Here is a 14,602-nt window from a genome sequence, read left to right on the forward strand (position 1 = left end):
AGAATACAAACTGCACCCGGAAGACGAAGAGGAAACGATGAGGTTATCTGTATTTGTGATTCTAGAATTTGTTCAGCACTTCAGTTCTAGAATAAATTCTAGAATTTATACTAAAATTAGTGTGGAAATAATTAAAGGTCAGTCAAGGGCTTAATGTAAATGTACTGACTCTGTTTTGAGCTTAGTTTATTGCACAGATAAAGGAGAATTATTTTTCATGGCATGTTTTATAGACCTTAAACTAAGAAAAAGAAAAGAAAGAAAACAACAGTGAATGTCCCCCAATTAAACAAGAAAGGAAAGTAAGACAAACCGTCCTTCTGAAAGACACGTATTCTTCATTTAAGAAAACAATGATAAGAAATAAAATAAGTTCAGTAATAAATGCATTCATAATAAGATTTTGCGAAATTAGCCTCGCAATTTGCGGACAGTATCCATCGGGCCGGGTCAAGGCTTTTTTTTTTTTCAGTGATGACTTCAAGCCGCGCTGTACTTGCACTAACATGAATTTTAACAGACTTTACGGGTTGAGTCGAATGTAAATCTTTATATTTCTTAGTTGTTGAGTAAATCATTTAAGACATAATGTTGCACTGTTGTTTATCGAAATGCACCATGTCCTTTTCGCGCCAAATATGTTGAAGCTTATCGCCTGAGATTTGGCCTTAACGTGACATAGCCAACCGCAAATGTCAAGCGATAAGTTTGACAACACGCGGTATGATAATAATAATATTGTTATGTTTCATTTCCAGCATAGATTTTCATAAAACCCTGTGTTGTCATTGGTTAAAACGAAACAACATGAAATTTGAGAATTAATTAGTTGAATAAAACCATTTACAGTTGTTTTATAAGCAACCAAGTACCATGGCAACGTGCTGCAACAGCGGCGAATATTCAAAGTTAGCGAATTGCAATCTAGCCATGAGAAAAAAAAATGCTGACAGTTCGACCTTTTTCACCTTTCTTATTTCAAGCAGAAATGAGTTAACAACTGAAATAGGGCGTGAAGGATTAATGTCTGTCGAAGTAAACATCGCATTACGTTACCATAATCCAGCACTGAAAATTTGCATACCAAACAGATAGCTACAGCTTATCCGCAGGTGGGGCAAACAGCAGCAGCACGGTCACCGCTGAACTGTCACATGCAAACATGGCGAGTGTGTTAGAAACCTTACAGGACGTTAGCTTCACGACCTGGCTGGCAGTGATCCTTGGATTATTAGTATTTTTCTATTGGCGAGGGATCCAAAAATACAACTCTCTTCTCGGAAGCTCTCCTCTCCCAGGACCCAAACCATTGCCTTGGGTAGGTAACCTCCTCGATGTCTTCAGATATGGCGGAATGCACAAAATGTTTCTGAGTTTCTTCTACAAGTACGGCCGAGCTCACAAGTTATGTTTGGGTAGGTCACCCGCGATCGTGGTCTCCGATCCTGAAATGATCAGGGAAATCTTGGTGAAGGAGTTTTCGAGTTTTCCAAATCGGCTTGGCTTCACACCTAGGCCGCCCCTCGACTCTGGCTTGTTCGTCTCGCGCGGAGAATCGTGGAAACGAGTGAGGACCACGCTTACCCCAACTTTTACCGCGTCCAAGTTAAAGCAGATCGTGCCCATAATCGAGGAAAAGTCCGATTTACTGTTGAATAAGATGCAAAGATTTTCAGAGACAGGTAGGTCTTTCGCTTGACATAGAACCTCAGTACAGTCGACTGGTCAACTGTCGTGTTGATTTTTGCTAATATAATTTTTTGAAATTAATATAGGCAAACAATATTATCAACATAATTTTACATTATTTCTATTTTAGAAAAAGTGAGTTTAGATTGTTGAACGTAGCTCGTCAAACTTTAAGTAAAGGTGGAGGTTACGTAATGCCTAAATGTTATGGGTTGCGTGACACGTATCTTTTTTAAAGTGAAATTGCATGAAACGGTTTCGCGTGACTCGATTCAACCTGACAGTTGTCGTCTACCATCGACTTTCTCGCTGATTTCCAAGAGCCTGCGAGCAAGCTCTCCTATTTGGGCGAATGAAGCGAGTCTCGGGAAAAGGCGCGAGCGAGCGGCGAAGCTGCGAGGGGCAGGGGCGTTCTCGCGAGGCTCACTTCGCTTGCCCTAATAGGAGAGCTTGCTCGCAGGCTAATTTCCAAAAATACGATACGTTACAAAAAATACGCTTTATGGTAAATTCAAGGCAAAGAAAAATGATTCAAATCATGATCTGATCTTTGCTTCGCCAATCTACTTACTCAGAGGTTACGTAATAGCCACTGGGCTACGTGTAGCCTGTTCACAGACCCTCTATTTTCTCTTCAAAGTCCGTCGAGCGCGGGTGATATAAACCGCAGGGAATTTATTGACTGTCAGCACAAGGGGGGTAGTGGTGGTGGAATTTACGCGCCCTGCGCTCGTTCTCGCGCACGCATCGCGCGCGAGCTCGCCAATGTTTTCGAAACCGAACGAAAAGAAAAATAAAACAACGTCTGTGTACACAGGCTAGGTTGCGTGATGATTCAAGTCAAATTAACGGACTGTTTGAAATGTCAGCAATGAATAGGTGGTTTTCATGCAATCTCGGGAGACACAAATAACAATGGTGAAATGAACAAATGCTGGTGGACGAACAAAGCGAGCTAATGAGCGATCTTTTGTTTACCGTCCACCAGCATGGCGGCGATGACGTAACGTGAAAACCACCCATAAACATTTAAATATATTTAAGTAAACTTTTAAATTTCATGTTCAAGCAAAAATACCGTTTATTTTAATCCCTTTTATGTACCGTTACGTAAAAAGCTGGTAACGTTCGGGGACTTAATTTTAAGCTTCATCAACTTGCCCCGGGGCGTCAAAAGCCAGTAACTTCAGACAGCAATTTTAAATTAATAACCCCAATTACTTAAATAAAATTGATCAATTAGCTACGCAGAAGAGAGTTTTTCTGTTGTTAGTTTTTTTTTTACTTGCGCGCTCCGTGCTATTGCCTCGAGCGCTTTGCCGTTGATTTCTCAACATAGAATCTGAAACTATTTACCAGTAATATTTGCTTAATTTAGGTGAAAGCGTGGATGTTGTCCAGATCTTCAGCTTGTTTGCGTTGGACGTCATCATGAAAGCCGCCTTCGGAATTGAGAGCAACGTCCAGGTGAAACCAGATCCAGTTTTTGTCGAGAAAGCTAGACGTGTCTTTCAGTCACCGCTCTGGACTCGATTTTTTTCCGTCCTTCCCTTCTGGGAATACTTCAGCAAGTACTACAGCCCCCTACAGAACGTTGACTACTTCATAGGCATTCAAAAACAAGTCCTCGAACAAAGACAGAAGCAGGGATTTACCGGCACTAGAGACCTAGTCCAGTTAATGTTGGAGGCGCATGAAGAGACTGATGTCGATGGAGTTAGCAAACTTAGTGATGATGAGGTCACCGCCCAGTCTGTGACTTTCCTTTTTGCTGGCTTCGAAACCACCGGTAATAAACACAATTTTGCTACTGTGAGGGACAAAAGTGTTGAGACAATTCAAAGTGGACATGCCTATCCCCTCCCCCTGTCTACCCCCACCCCTCCCCCAAAAATCAATGTTGTATTTTAGACCCTCAGGTCTTTCTTTTTCGACTTCAAACAACATTGATTCGGGGGTGCGGGGATTTACGGCGTTTAAATAGAATGAAATAATAAATCAATGAAATTGTTGATAAAAAAGCACCCGGTTTAGACAGGTGGGTCAATGACTTTTGTGCCTGATTGTAGCAACGAATTTAGAGGGAGTGCACTCTTCAAAATGAAACAGGGCCAGAATTTTCGACATTTGAGGAGCCTGTGATTAAAGATGACCAAAAGAGAATAATCTCATGTGCATAAGTGGTCCAAGGGAGGCCTTAGATCCCGGAGGGAGTACTCCCTTACAAGAGGCTTATAGGGTTGTGCCGCTGGATGGGGTCGCATTTTCACGACTGGAGTGACTATAATGGGGTCGCATTTTCAATAGATTTACTTGAATGGGGTCGCAAATTTTTGGATTTTTGGAGTAAGTAGGGATTCAAAATGGGAAGATTCTCGGTTAAAAAATCAGAAACTTGTTGTTTATTAAATTTAACAATAAGCTCGCATTGACCGAATTACATTCCGCCGCTTGAAACTGCATTGATAAGGTAGATGCATAAATAGAAAGTTGGGATCGCGACTAAGATAGGGTCTAAAATTGGCCAAAAAATAGACTATAATAGGGTAGGGGCTCTAAGAGGCCAGCTGCACATACCCACCAAAGACAAACCCAAGTACCCCCCCCCCCCCCCCCCGGGTTCACAGGCTACTCTACATCGATGTGATAGGTGATGCTCTTGACTATGCTTTTAGGTACCACCCTAACTATGACCGCCTATCACTTGGCCACTCACCCAGACATTCAAGATCGACTTATCAAAGAGATTGACGAAATAATGGATTCACGTGGGGACAGGTCCCTTTATGACGTGGTGCAGCACGCCACGTACTTAGATCAAGTCATCTCAGAGGTCCTTCGCATCAGTGGCCCTGCGTTCTTCCTTAATCGACAATGTACCGAAGACACAACCATAAAAGGAGTGAAGTTTCCTAAGGGTGTTGACGTTGCTATACCCACGTACGTTTTGCATCGAGACCCGGAAGTCTGGGAAAACCCCGAGGAGTTCAACCCCGACAATTTTTCGCCAGAGGCAAAGCAAAACCGAAGCCCGTACTCTTACCTCCCGTTTGGAGCTGGCCCCCGTCAATGCATGGGAATGCGCCTTGCCTTGTTGGAAATAAAGCAAGGGTTATTCAAGATCTTGCAGCGATTCAAGTTTGAACGGGCTCCCGAAACCGTCACCGCACTGGAGCATAACGCTGTGTTAATTTTGTCTCCCAAGAAGACTATCTACGTCAAGATAAAAGCACGCTAAGAACGATGCAGCCATTTGCCACATGGCCACATGAAGCATATGCTAGTGGTGGCTTTTAAGGGTTTCAGTTTCATTTTCTTTCTATCCGATATGCTCAACATATATTATTTCTATACTCACATAACTTTGGTCTTGTAGCTAACGTTGATAGAAATAAAATTCGTTTGATCATGAAATTCCCTTCTTCTGTTTGTTTGTTTGTTTGCTTGGTTTTGTTGTTGTTGTTGCTGTTGGTTTAATTTAATTTGTTATTTTTTTTGTGACCCGCGTTTCGACTCATGTGAGACTCTCATGTGACACACCCTTTCCGGAGCCTGTAGTTACGGCCTGTTTATTGCGGAATAGGATTGTCTGAAATAACCCTGGGTGACTGGCGGTTTTATTGGGTAGAGGATCACAAACAAGCAGCAAAGCTACAAAAATGAGCGACGAATCCACGCATGTCTCGTTATTTCCAGCCCATTCTCCTTGCCGCTTCGTCGCTCTCGCTCCCCTCCGTTTCCCCTCCCCAACAAAGAAAGAATTGACCTTCCACTTTCGTACAAATTAAACAACAATACCGAACCCCCTCCCCCGCATTTCTAATACAGCAATAAAAAGGAGTGACAAAAAGTATCGGAGAGCTTACCTTCCATTACCAACTTTCATTTGTTTGTAAATGCAAAAACATTAACCTACTACAGTCCGTATTTCATACCCTGCGAGCAGAGTCTCCTATTTTCTAGGAAGATCGAAGGAGACTCTGCTTGCAGGGGTAGTATTTCAAGGACGTAATCCAATACTGCTATTTTTAATTCAGTCCGGTGTCCGTTTAATAGAGGTGTTTATCCTGGTATAACTTTTTTCTCTTCGCTTCTTTTCTTTTCTTCTTCTTCTTCTTTTCGTTTAGTTTTCATTTTAGGTTTAAAAGTTTTGTTATGTTTCTATATATAGCTTACAATTCTTAGATTTACGAATTTTCTTCTGGGCTTTACTTGCCGTTCCCCCTAAGTCCTGCGATTTACGTATTTCTAGTAAAGGGAAATATCAGACGTTCGTTTCGGGACCCAGCTTACTGTCCGCTTAATCAGGGGTCCGCTTAATAGAGGTTTCACTGTACTGGGTTCATATTTGTCACGCGTCCTGCATACCGCAAGGATCAGCAATGTCTATGTCGCACAAAGGGGGGAATTTCATACATCCCATGATGCATCGCTTCGTACTATATTATCAAGATTCGGAATGCACGTGATCCTATCAGTTTAAAGTGACGTGTTTAGCCCGCGTGTTAGGCGTTCGAAAGGGAAGGGGAAGGGAAATGGCGCGCGAGACCCCGTGCGAGGGAGGAAAATGAAAATGATCAGCATGTCACGAACGTGGGACAAAGAAAAAATGTGAGTCCCCGACAGGATTCGAACTTATAACCTCCCAAACACCGGGCTGTTTGATTTTTATCCTGTCGATCGCGGCCTCCCTCTTGCTTCGCTATCGCTGTTACCAGAGGCGCTATTTAGAAGTACCCCTAATAAAAGTGATTATGAGGTCAATAGAATACAGTCAGCAAACCTTCAAACAAGGACATCTTGAACTACCAGCCAGCAGATCGGGATCAGAAAGCATTGAAAGAAAAAATAAACTTAACAAAAAAACTTCGGAAATTAGACTGACAATTTCATTTATTTATTTTTTGCAGGATATCTTTACTACAGACATGTCATGTCTAGAGTTTTATTTAACTGGGTAATTATGTCACTCTAGCTATTTATAATCCCCCCAAAGCGACTTAAGTCCATTATCTGAGGAATGCTGATAAGCCATGAAAATACGTACGGCTGATGCATTTCGCGCAGCTTGACCAAATGGAGATAATTTGCTTGGAGTTGTTATACATTTATTCTTTTTTTTTTGGTTCTATGATTTGTTTGTTTTTTTTGTTGTTGTTGTCCGTAATGTTTACTAAGATTTAAAAACACACTATTTTATAATTAAAATTACATGATAATAATGATGATGACCAAATCATCAGATTAAGGTCAGTGATGTATACAGTAGCGTATAAAGAAAGGCATTTAGATTGGTTGGCAAAGCAGAATCCTCGTTTCTTCTTAGACTGCGTTTATTAATTTCTGCTATAAAATTACAGGGTTTCTACAACCAATAGTCATCATTATCAAGTGTGAATTTTAAGAAAGCACATTTGTGTTTATACAGAAGATCGAAAGGACTAAAGAATGTGAAAAAAATGGTTTTTTTTTTTATTTTTTTGTTCAACTATCGTATTCTTAATTTATTTTCAACTTGATAATCATAACTTCGACTTTTTAAAAATTACACTTGCTGATGACGACTATTATGGATAAATCTTTCTTATTTGCTGAACTTGTTGACCAAGATTTCCACAAAGCAGCTGCAACCAAACCAGGCATTTATGATTCAGCTGGATATTAACCATATCACATCCCGGGGGGGGACTCCGCATATGAAAGGGGTGGGGATGCTCGTCGGAAATTTTGAATTAAACCCCTAAAGGAGACCGATCTGGGCGTGGCCCAAGCTTTTTTTGACCCCTAAAAGAGACCATGTTAAAACACAGGCAATATAGTATTTTTATATTTTTTCACGTGCAACCCTAAACAAGACCTTCACGGCTAAATATGATGGCGTTTTGCCCAGAACACCCTAAGTGAGACCAAAATACGAAATTTACACCCCTAAGCGAGACGACGAGCATCCCCACCCCTTTCATATGCGGAGTCCACCCTCCGGGGTCACATTTCACTTTTCAGTTAGCAATTCTAAATTGCAGTTATATTGCTTGATACTGAGACAATGAAAAGGAATTAAAATAATACATGTTTCAGTGCAAACCGAGCAAGTTTTAGTGATTTTGATAGAAATAAAACGCATGGCTTTTTATGTTCAGGAGATGCGTGTTGCAATCATCGGGTAGCCAGGGACTTTAAATCCTGTCGAATAACCTTCATTATTGAATGGGGAAAAGTAAAAATCCTCATACGTCCCTAATCGTTCTCCAGCGCAGTTAGCATTTGATTTTGCAAACTGTGCTTGAAACAGAAACTCATGGCCAATATAACGGACCTCGAACTGTCTACCAGAGTAGAACACCACAAGTCCGTCCTCTTTGGCTACAACTTCAGCCAATGATGTAGTGACTTTTAACGTGATCGCATCGGTTTTATTCAAACTGTAGTTTCCAACGTAAGGCTTTGGGTCAACGGGAAATCTAGACGAACCTTGTAAGTCAAAAAGTGTCTGGTTTAACGCCGGGAGAAGTATCTTGTAAAAAACATTTAAGTTCTTTGTTGCTCCTCTTGGGATAAAGGAGGGAGAACTGACAAGAATATTTATGCCTAACTGTAATTCTGGAACCACTGAGGTTGTCACGGAGTACGAATCAATGGCGCCGCCTTTCTTCCGAACGAGATTTTGCTCGATGAAGGTCATTTCCCAGGGAGCTCCCCATAAGGTGACCCCGTCGGGGGCGATGTTCATGGGGTACATCATCTCTCGGAGACTCGACGGTCGGAAAAGGTTTTGCTTGTTTGGCTGGCTGAACATCATTCCAAGCTTTGTCAAGTCCTCGAGTGTGGAGTACATCTGCCCGGCAGGTGCGACCCAGTCAATTATCATAAAAGGCATCCTTTTCCCTTTATCGTCGTGCGGAAAGGCCATGTTTTGTTGCACTTGCTCTGTGACGTCGAAACCGGTATTGGTCATGTTAAGTGGCCTTAAGATACGTCCAATCACCCAGCTTTCGAAAGTTTGGTTTTTTAAGAGCTTCTCTGTCAGCAACCTTCCAAGCAAAGCGTATCCAAGGTTACTATAAGACGGCATGACTCCTGGAGTCATCACCAAGCTTCGATTAGCAAGCTCTTTTATCACCTGCTGGGAGGTGACATTAGCACAAACATAAAAGCATGGAGCCTCTCGAGGCAGCCCAGACATCTGGCTCGCGATCTGCCTAATTGTGATATTTTTCATGGTGTATGGATTTTGAATGGAAAATTCAGGAACATATTTGGTCAGTGGATCGTCAAGCGAGTCGATTAAACCTTCCTCGTAGAACTTGTACACCATCAGGACCACGAAGACCTTGGTAACGCTTCCAATTCGATAAACGGTCCTGTCGTCTGGTTTATTTTCCCTCCTGTATTCCTTGCTTCCATAATGTCCAGTCCAAAGAGTGCGGTTCTGATAAAAAACGCTGACTGATATCGCAGGGAGCTGTGCGGTTGAGTTGACAGTGTTGTTGACAAGTTCACCAATTCTTGAGAGCGCCTTGGATAACGGTTCAGGGATGGTTTCCGGCAAAGCAATAAGGCTCGGCAGACGAGGGCAAGGTCGCCAATAGGCCGGTTGCTCTTGTTTAGTCCCAGATTCTTTTCCACCGTTTTGGTTGACTGTATTGTGAGTCTTGACATTACATTGTCTGTCGTCCTTTGAGACCTGCCAAATGAGCAACGCTGTCACAACAATGGCTACTATGCATGCAATTGCCGTGACTATTTGCCATTTCCTTAGTGTTCTGTTATTTGTGAACTGGATCGACTCAATCACAAGATTTTCCACGCTCGCCATGGAGAAGATAAATCAGTTTCCAGACTGGAGCAGCGCGTATAAAGCTGGACTGAAGTGTAGCGTGACTATTTCCTATCGCTTGCACCAATAATGTTAACTGCTAAGACTTTTATGTTGTAGTTCGATACGGCTTGCGAAATCCGTATAATCGTGCGCACGTCATAAAGATATTAAACCCAAGCATAAGCTGCGAGTGTTTATAGGAGTGCGACAGGACTGAATCGATGTACACCTGTGTGTCACGTATAAATGCTAACGAGTTCGAGTGTAATCGGTATGACAATGCAAAGTCAACTGTATTCTAATAGCTTGGTGTCATTGTTGCTAATGACGCCATGCGCCAACGCCGTCCTTCCTGATTGAAGCGAACATGCGATCTACCACTTACAAATATTTAAAACCTATACAATAACTTCTCGTCGCCTAATAAAAAGTTACGATCCTATTAATGATTACAGCGCTTCATTATCAATATTCCACTTACAAATTAACATTCTCAAATTGTTTACTTTGCTGCAGGGGCTTTGAAAAAATTTGAATAAAGTATTGGCGAGACTCAACCCAGCTGCCAGGTAGCGAAAATAAATATTCTTGTTTTGTCGCAAAAAGAGCAAAAGAAATTAAAATTACTGGAAAAAATAAAATAATTGCAGTGCTTTCACAAATTTTAATTTCATTTCTACTTTTATTCATTTTGTTCCTATAATGGAAAGTTAGATCCCTCTGCACAGCGTATTTTGCAACATACTGCTCTAACTACCAACGATAGCACAACTAGCGCTTTAGGTAAAGCAGCTTATGTTGTGACAAAAAACATGCCCATGTTATTTTTTTTTTTAGAATCACTCATTAGTAATTAGTTTGTTATTGGAGCACTGCGTGTAAGCACGATTCTTAGAAGTCTTTAATTGAATGCAGCTAACCTTGGGTTTTTCTGCTACATCCAATATCTTAACATCGTGAAGTCAGCAATACAATTAAAACGATCGGTTTAGTTAATGCACACAAGGCCCCATCTGCTCTATTTTGAAACCTTTAAAAGATTTAAATTAAGGAATATCCATCTTTTTACACTGTGGCCATACAGCCAGTAACTGGTCAAGGTTTTTAAAACGCTAACTGACCGGCAGTCTTGTCTCAGGGGCACCCAACGAGAATATAGTTCATAACCACTTACATAGCATTGTTGAACGTACTTTATTAGTAATTAAACGGTAGATATAGGAATATTTTTATTCCCAAAAAATTTTTCATCTGTTCGGATTTCCTAGCTGAAAGTCTAGCGATCCGAAAATTGTAGGGATCAAAACTTACCTTTTCGAAAATTCCAGCCAGAAAAAAGGCTCCCGAAAATTCTAGGTGACCTTTTTAGGGTAAAAATCCGTTAAAAATGGGCAATTATACCATTTTGGGGGGTTCGAAAATCCTAGGAGAGGCAGGCAAGCTGTTGTCTTTTCTGTAAATTTCACAAATCGAAAAAACCACCTAATCTAAACTATCACTATTATGTTGATTAAGAAAAGTCAAGCGATTCTGAAACGCTTTATAGATCTCGAGTTTAGCGTTGGTTTACGCTGGGCTAAGAAAACGAAACCATGTTTTGTGACACTTTTTTCACGTCGACGGCCGGTCAAGATTTTCAAACCACTAAATGACCGGCAGTCTACCCTGCTAGCAGAGTCGCTTTGATCTTTAAGTCAGGAAAGAGGAAAGAGGAAAGAGGAAACGGAGCAAAGAGGAAAGAGGAAAAAAGTTCTAAGTATCACAAAACATGGTTTCATCGTCTTCTCAGCCCAGCGTACACCAAAGGCCAAACTTGAGATCTATAAAGTGTTTCAGGATCGCTTGACTTTTTTTAATCGACATATGATAGTTTAGATTGGCTGGATTTTTTCGATTTGTCAAATTTACTTAGAAAATAGGACTGCCGGTCATTTACTGTTTGAAAACCTTGCCGGCAGTCGACCTGAAAAAACGTAAAGTGTCACAAGGCATGGTTTCGTTTTCTGCGCACGCTAAACTTGAGATCTATAAAGCATTTCATGATCGCTTGACTTTTCAGCGTGGCCCAGTGGTTAGAGCGCTGGACTTACAATTCGGAGGCTTCGAGTCCAAGTCCTCCTCTGACCGCTAGCTGGATTTGTTCACGGTAGTCCCGAGTTCAAATCCTCGACCATCTTGTAAATAGCCAGCTGGTTTGCCTCCGGCCTGTTAGGATTCTTAACCCTGTTAAGTTTGATTTGAATTATTTGTTTCGGGCATTTGCTCGCTCCCACGAGCATTAGTGCTATAAATACTGCGACGCATCTTAGGGCCTGTTTATATGAGAAAAGCCAGTCCGGTTAGCCGGAGTGGCTATGGCCTGCCTGCCGAGATCCTGCGGCCGCTCGAGCAGGTAAGGCATGAGCAGAGCCAGCCTAGCTAACCAAGCTGGCTCAACTCATATAAACAGGTCGGCTAAGTCACTTATCCAGCTTCGGAGCTTTTGCTTTGTTAGCCTGCCAGAAAGCTCTCTCAGGCGCTCTGGCGGCGGGACGCCCTGTGCCCTCGGGAGAGCTACCGGGGGCGATTAAACCAAAATTCGTCGATAGATTTCTTTTATTTCAGTGCCACAATTGATCAATGTTATATAAAATCTCCGAATTTCCTGTTTCGTGACGTCATTGTCACGTGATAGTTATTCCGATCACCCAAAAAATAAGATCGTTATAAAGTTTAGTCTATGTGTAATATATGTGCATAATGGTTTTACAAAAAAAGATCAATTTGTTTAAGTCTAAGAGATTCAAAAGATAAGGTGTACCTACAAAAATACTGGGTCGAGCCACCTAAACTTCTGTCAGGGAATTCAAAACGGACAGGGGGCAAATTGTTGTTGCTGGAAACACAAGTCCACAAGTCGTAACTGTTCATCAGTAAGGATGCCTAAAAAGTTTTCAATTCCACAAATGGTTTCGGCTCCGCGATCCATTAAATCCTATATACTAATGGAAACAATGTCATCCTTTTCTCTAAGGACCTGCATAATCGATAGTCAGACTGAAAGGAGATTATTTCCAATTTTTTCATTGTTCTTTTCACAAGAGTTTCATTTCAATAGCCTCACCGAAGTTTCATCCTCACCCGGCCCCAAAACAAACAGAACCATACGTTATGTCTAGATAAGGGTGACCTGGTGATGAAAACCTTGCAAGAAGACAAGAGAAGCTGCACAGCAAATTTTTTAAGGCAAGGAATTTCAAGACATTCTTCGTGACAACAAACACTGAATACCTTTGCAAAAAAAAAAATTGTTGAAGATCAAGGTTGCGCAGGTTACAGAGGTAAAGTGTTAGCAGTATCTCACGTCCTGTCTACAAACTTGTTTTGAAAGAACTACCACAGTGGCAAAGCTTAAGGACTCGCCCATGACAAAGAATTGACAAGATACGAAGTACATTGCCACGCACTATAGCCAACTAATTTGAGTTTCGTGTTTATATTACTCCCTCTTTTGTTGTGAGAAATAGTCACCACAGATCGAGTAACGCAATAATAGACATAATCGAGGGCTTTTGGGTAGCAGTCAATGTCAGTTGAAATTATTTAGTTGTAAACTTGCCAAATCGTTGAAATAATTGGCAGCTGCCCCAGACTCAATTAAGAATTGTAGCATCAGTTGTAACCAACAGCCCACGACTTCGAGGCTTTATGGACAAAATTGGAAAACACCAAATATAGAAATATGACCAGAAAGCCTCGGAGTCACGTAAGAATTTTAATAAATCGATCGTGGGCTATTTTCATGATAAAACAAGTCACAGGAACAAAAACCTTCAACAAAAAAAAGCATGTTTAATTAATAATTAAAATCATTACCAAAGTCTGCAATCCAAAGAATGCTACTGAGTGGCCCTTATTGCCTGAAGCAACAATTTTAAGCTTATATCATACTTAAACATACATCTCTTAGGTTGAATACCGCTCTTAATAGGTCTTATGTACATATTTCATTGATTATGGATGCCACAAGGAGATTTCCTTTCACTTAATCAGTTTTTGTCTAGTGAATTGAAATTGTAACCACTGATTTAAGCACAACTTATTGCTGAAAAAGCACATTTACTAGAGATAACGAGGCGCTTGATGAGACATCATCTCTTAAGAACATGTCATAGTTGAGGCATCTCTTGGCGAGAAACCAGTTATGGAGTACATGTCCTTTTGGTCTCTCTGATCTACAGATTCTCCAACGGTTATCTGGTCCGAGGTAAGGGAGGAAACATTGACAGCTACGATGCTTACTTCTCGTTTGTGCCTGAACTTGAGCTTGGAATAAACATTTTGATGAGCGGTAGGGCCATTAGCATGTCCGCCTCGGAATTTGGCAGAGAGGCTTACACCAAGCTTCTTCCGGTTCTCAACAGAACGCTATTTAACTTGGAAGAAACTGCGGTCTTTCCAATTGATTCCGAGGCGTTCACAGGTTTGTACATCGTAAATCAAACAAGCTTTCTCACAATGGAAATTTTTCGATACAATGCAACCATTATAGAAAGAAACGGTGTCCTTCTTTTCAAAGGACTTTCTCAGGTAGCGTATCCTTTCGCCATACGATACATAGGAGATTCGTCCACTTTCCAAGCCGAATTTTTGAGTTCTTGGATGTCTTGCTTCACGGAAAGAGCCGGGATATTCGCTGACATTCATTTCAGTCCCCCAACCCGAGATGGCCTGTCCCAAGGGTTCAGCCTACCACAATGGGGAATTGTTGGACATAGGATACAGCAAGAACATTAATGGTTCGGATGAGGTCAGAAGTAAAACATCAAGAATATGAAATATATAGTTCCAGGCGAAAAAGTGCTGTTAAGGAAGATTAAATCAAAGAATGTTTCTTTAAAAAAAGGACTGCCAACCTTCGTGTCGTCCATGAAAGGGGCAGGGTCTCTTGATTAATAATTTACAATTCTGGGCAAATACAAATTACATTTGTTGGTTTGTTGAGTCTGTATGGCTCGTGACAGTGAACCTTACCCTTATCCCTATAAACTTCTGCGAGTAAAAAAGGTGTGGACGACCCTAATTTATCACTCACTTTGAATCACAGTGGTGTCT

At 41.3% G+C, this 14,602-nt stretch overlaps 2 protein-coding genes across 2 annotated transcripts; one reads left to right on the forward strand and one right to left on the reverse strand.

Annotated features, from left to right (window-relative positions):
* The first annotated feature begins 1,152 nt into the window (after window positions 1-1,152).
* Window positions 1,153-5,103, forward strand: LOC140922827 (cytochrome P450 3A41-like). The gene is made up of 3 exons (XM_073372854.1): window positions 1,153-1,682; window positions 3,068-3,478; window positions 4,365-5,103. Exons 1-3 carry the CDS (start codon window positions 1,163-1,165, stop codon window positions 4,925-4,927), a joined length of 1,494 nt encoding a protein of 497 aa, XP_073228955.1. The 5' UTR covers window positions 1,153-1,162; the 3' UTR covers window positions 4,928-5,103.
* A 1,473-nt stretch (window positions 5,104-6,576) lies between these two features.
* On the reverse strand, window positions 6,577-9,880 carry LOC140923184 (putative beta-lactamase-like 1). Its single transcript, XM_073373262.1, has one exon. The coding sequence runs from the start codon at window positions 9,503-9,505 to the stop codon at window positions 7,826-7,828; it is 1,680 nt and encodes a 559-aa protein (XP_073229363.1). The 5' UTR covers window positions 9,506-9,880; the 3' UTR covers window positions 6,577-7,825.
* Window positions 9,881-14,602: the final 4,722 nt, after the last annotated feature.

This window comes from Porites lutea, chromosome 13, assembly GCF_958299795.1.
Source record: "Porites lutea chromosome 13, jaPorLute2.1, whole genome shotgun sequence".
NCBI classification, from domain to species: Eukaryota; Metazoa; Cnidaria; class Anthozoa; order Scleractinia; family Poritidae; genus Porites; species Porites lutea.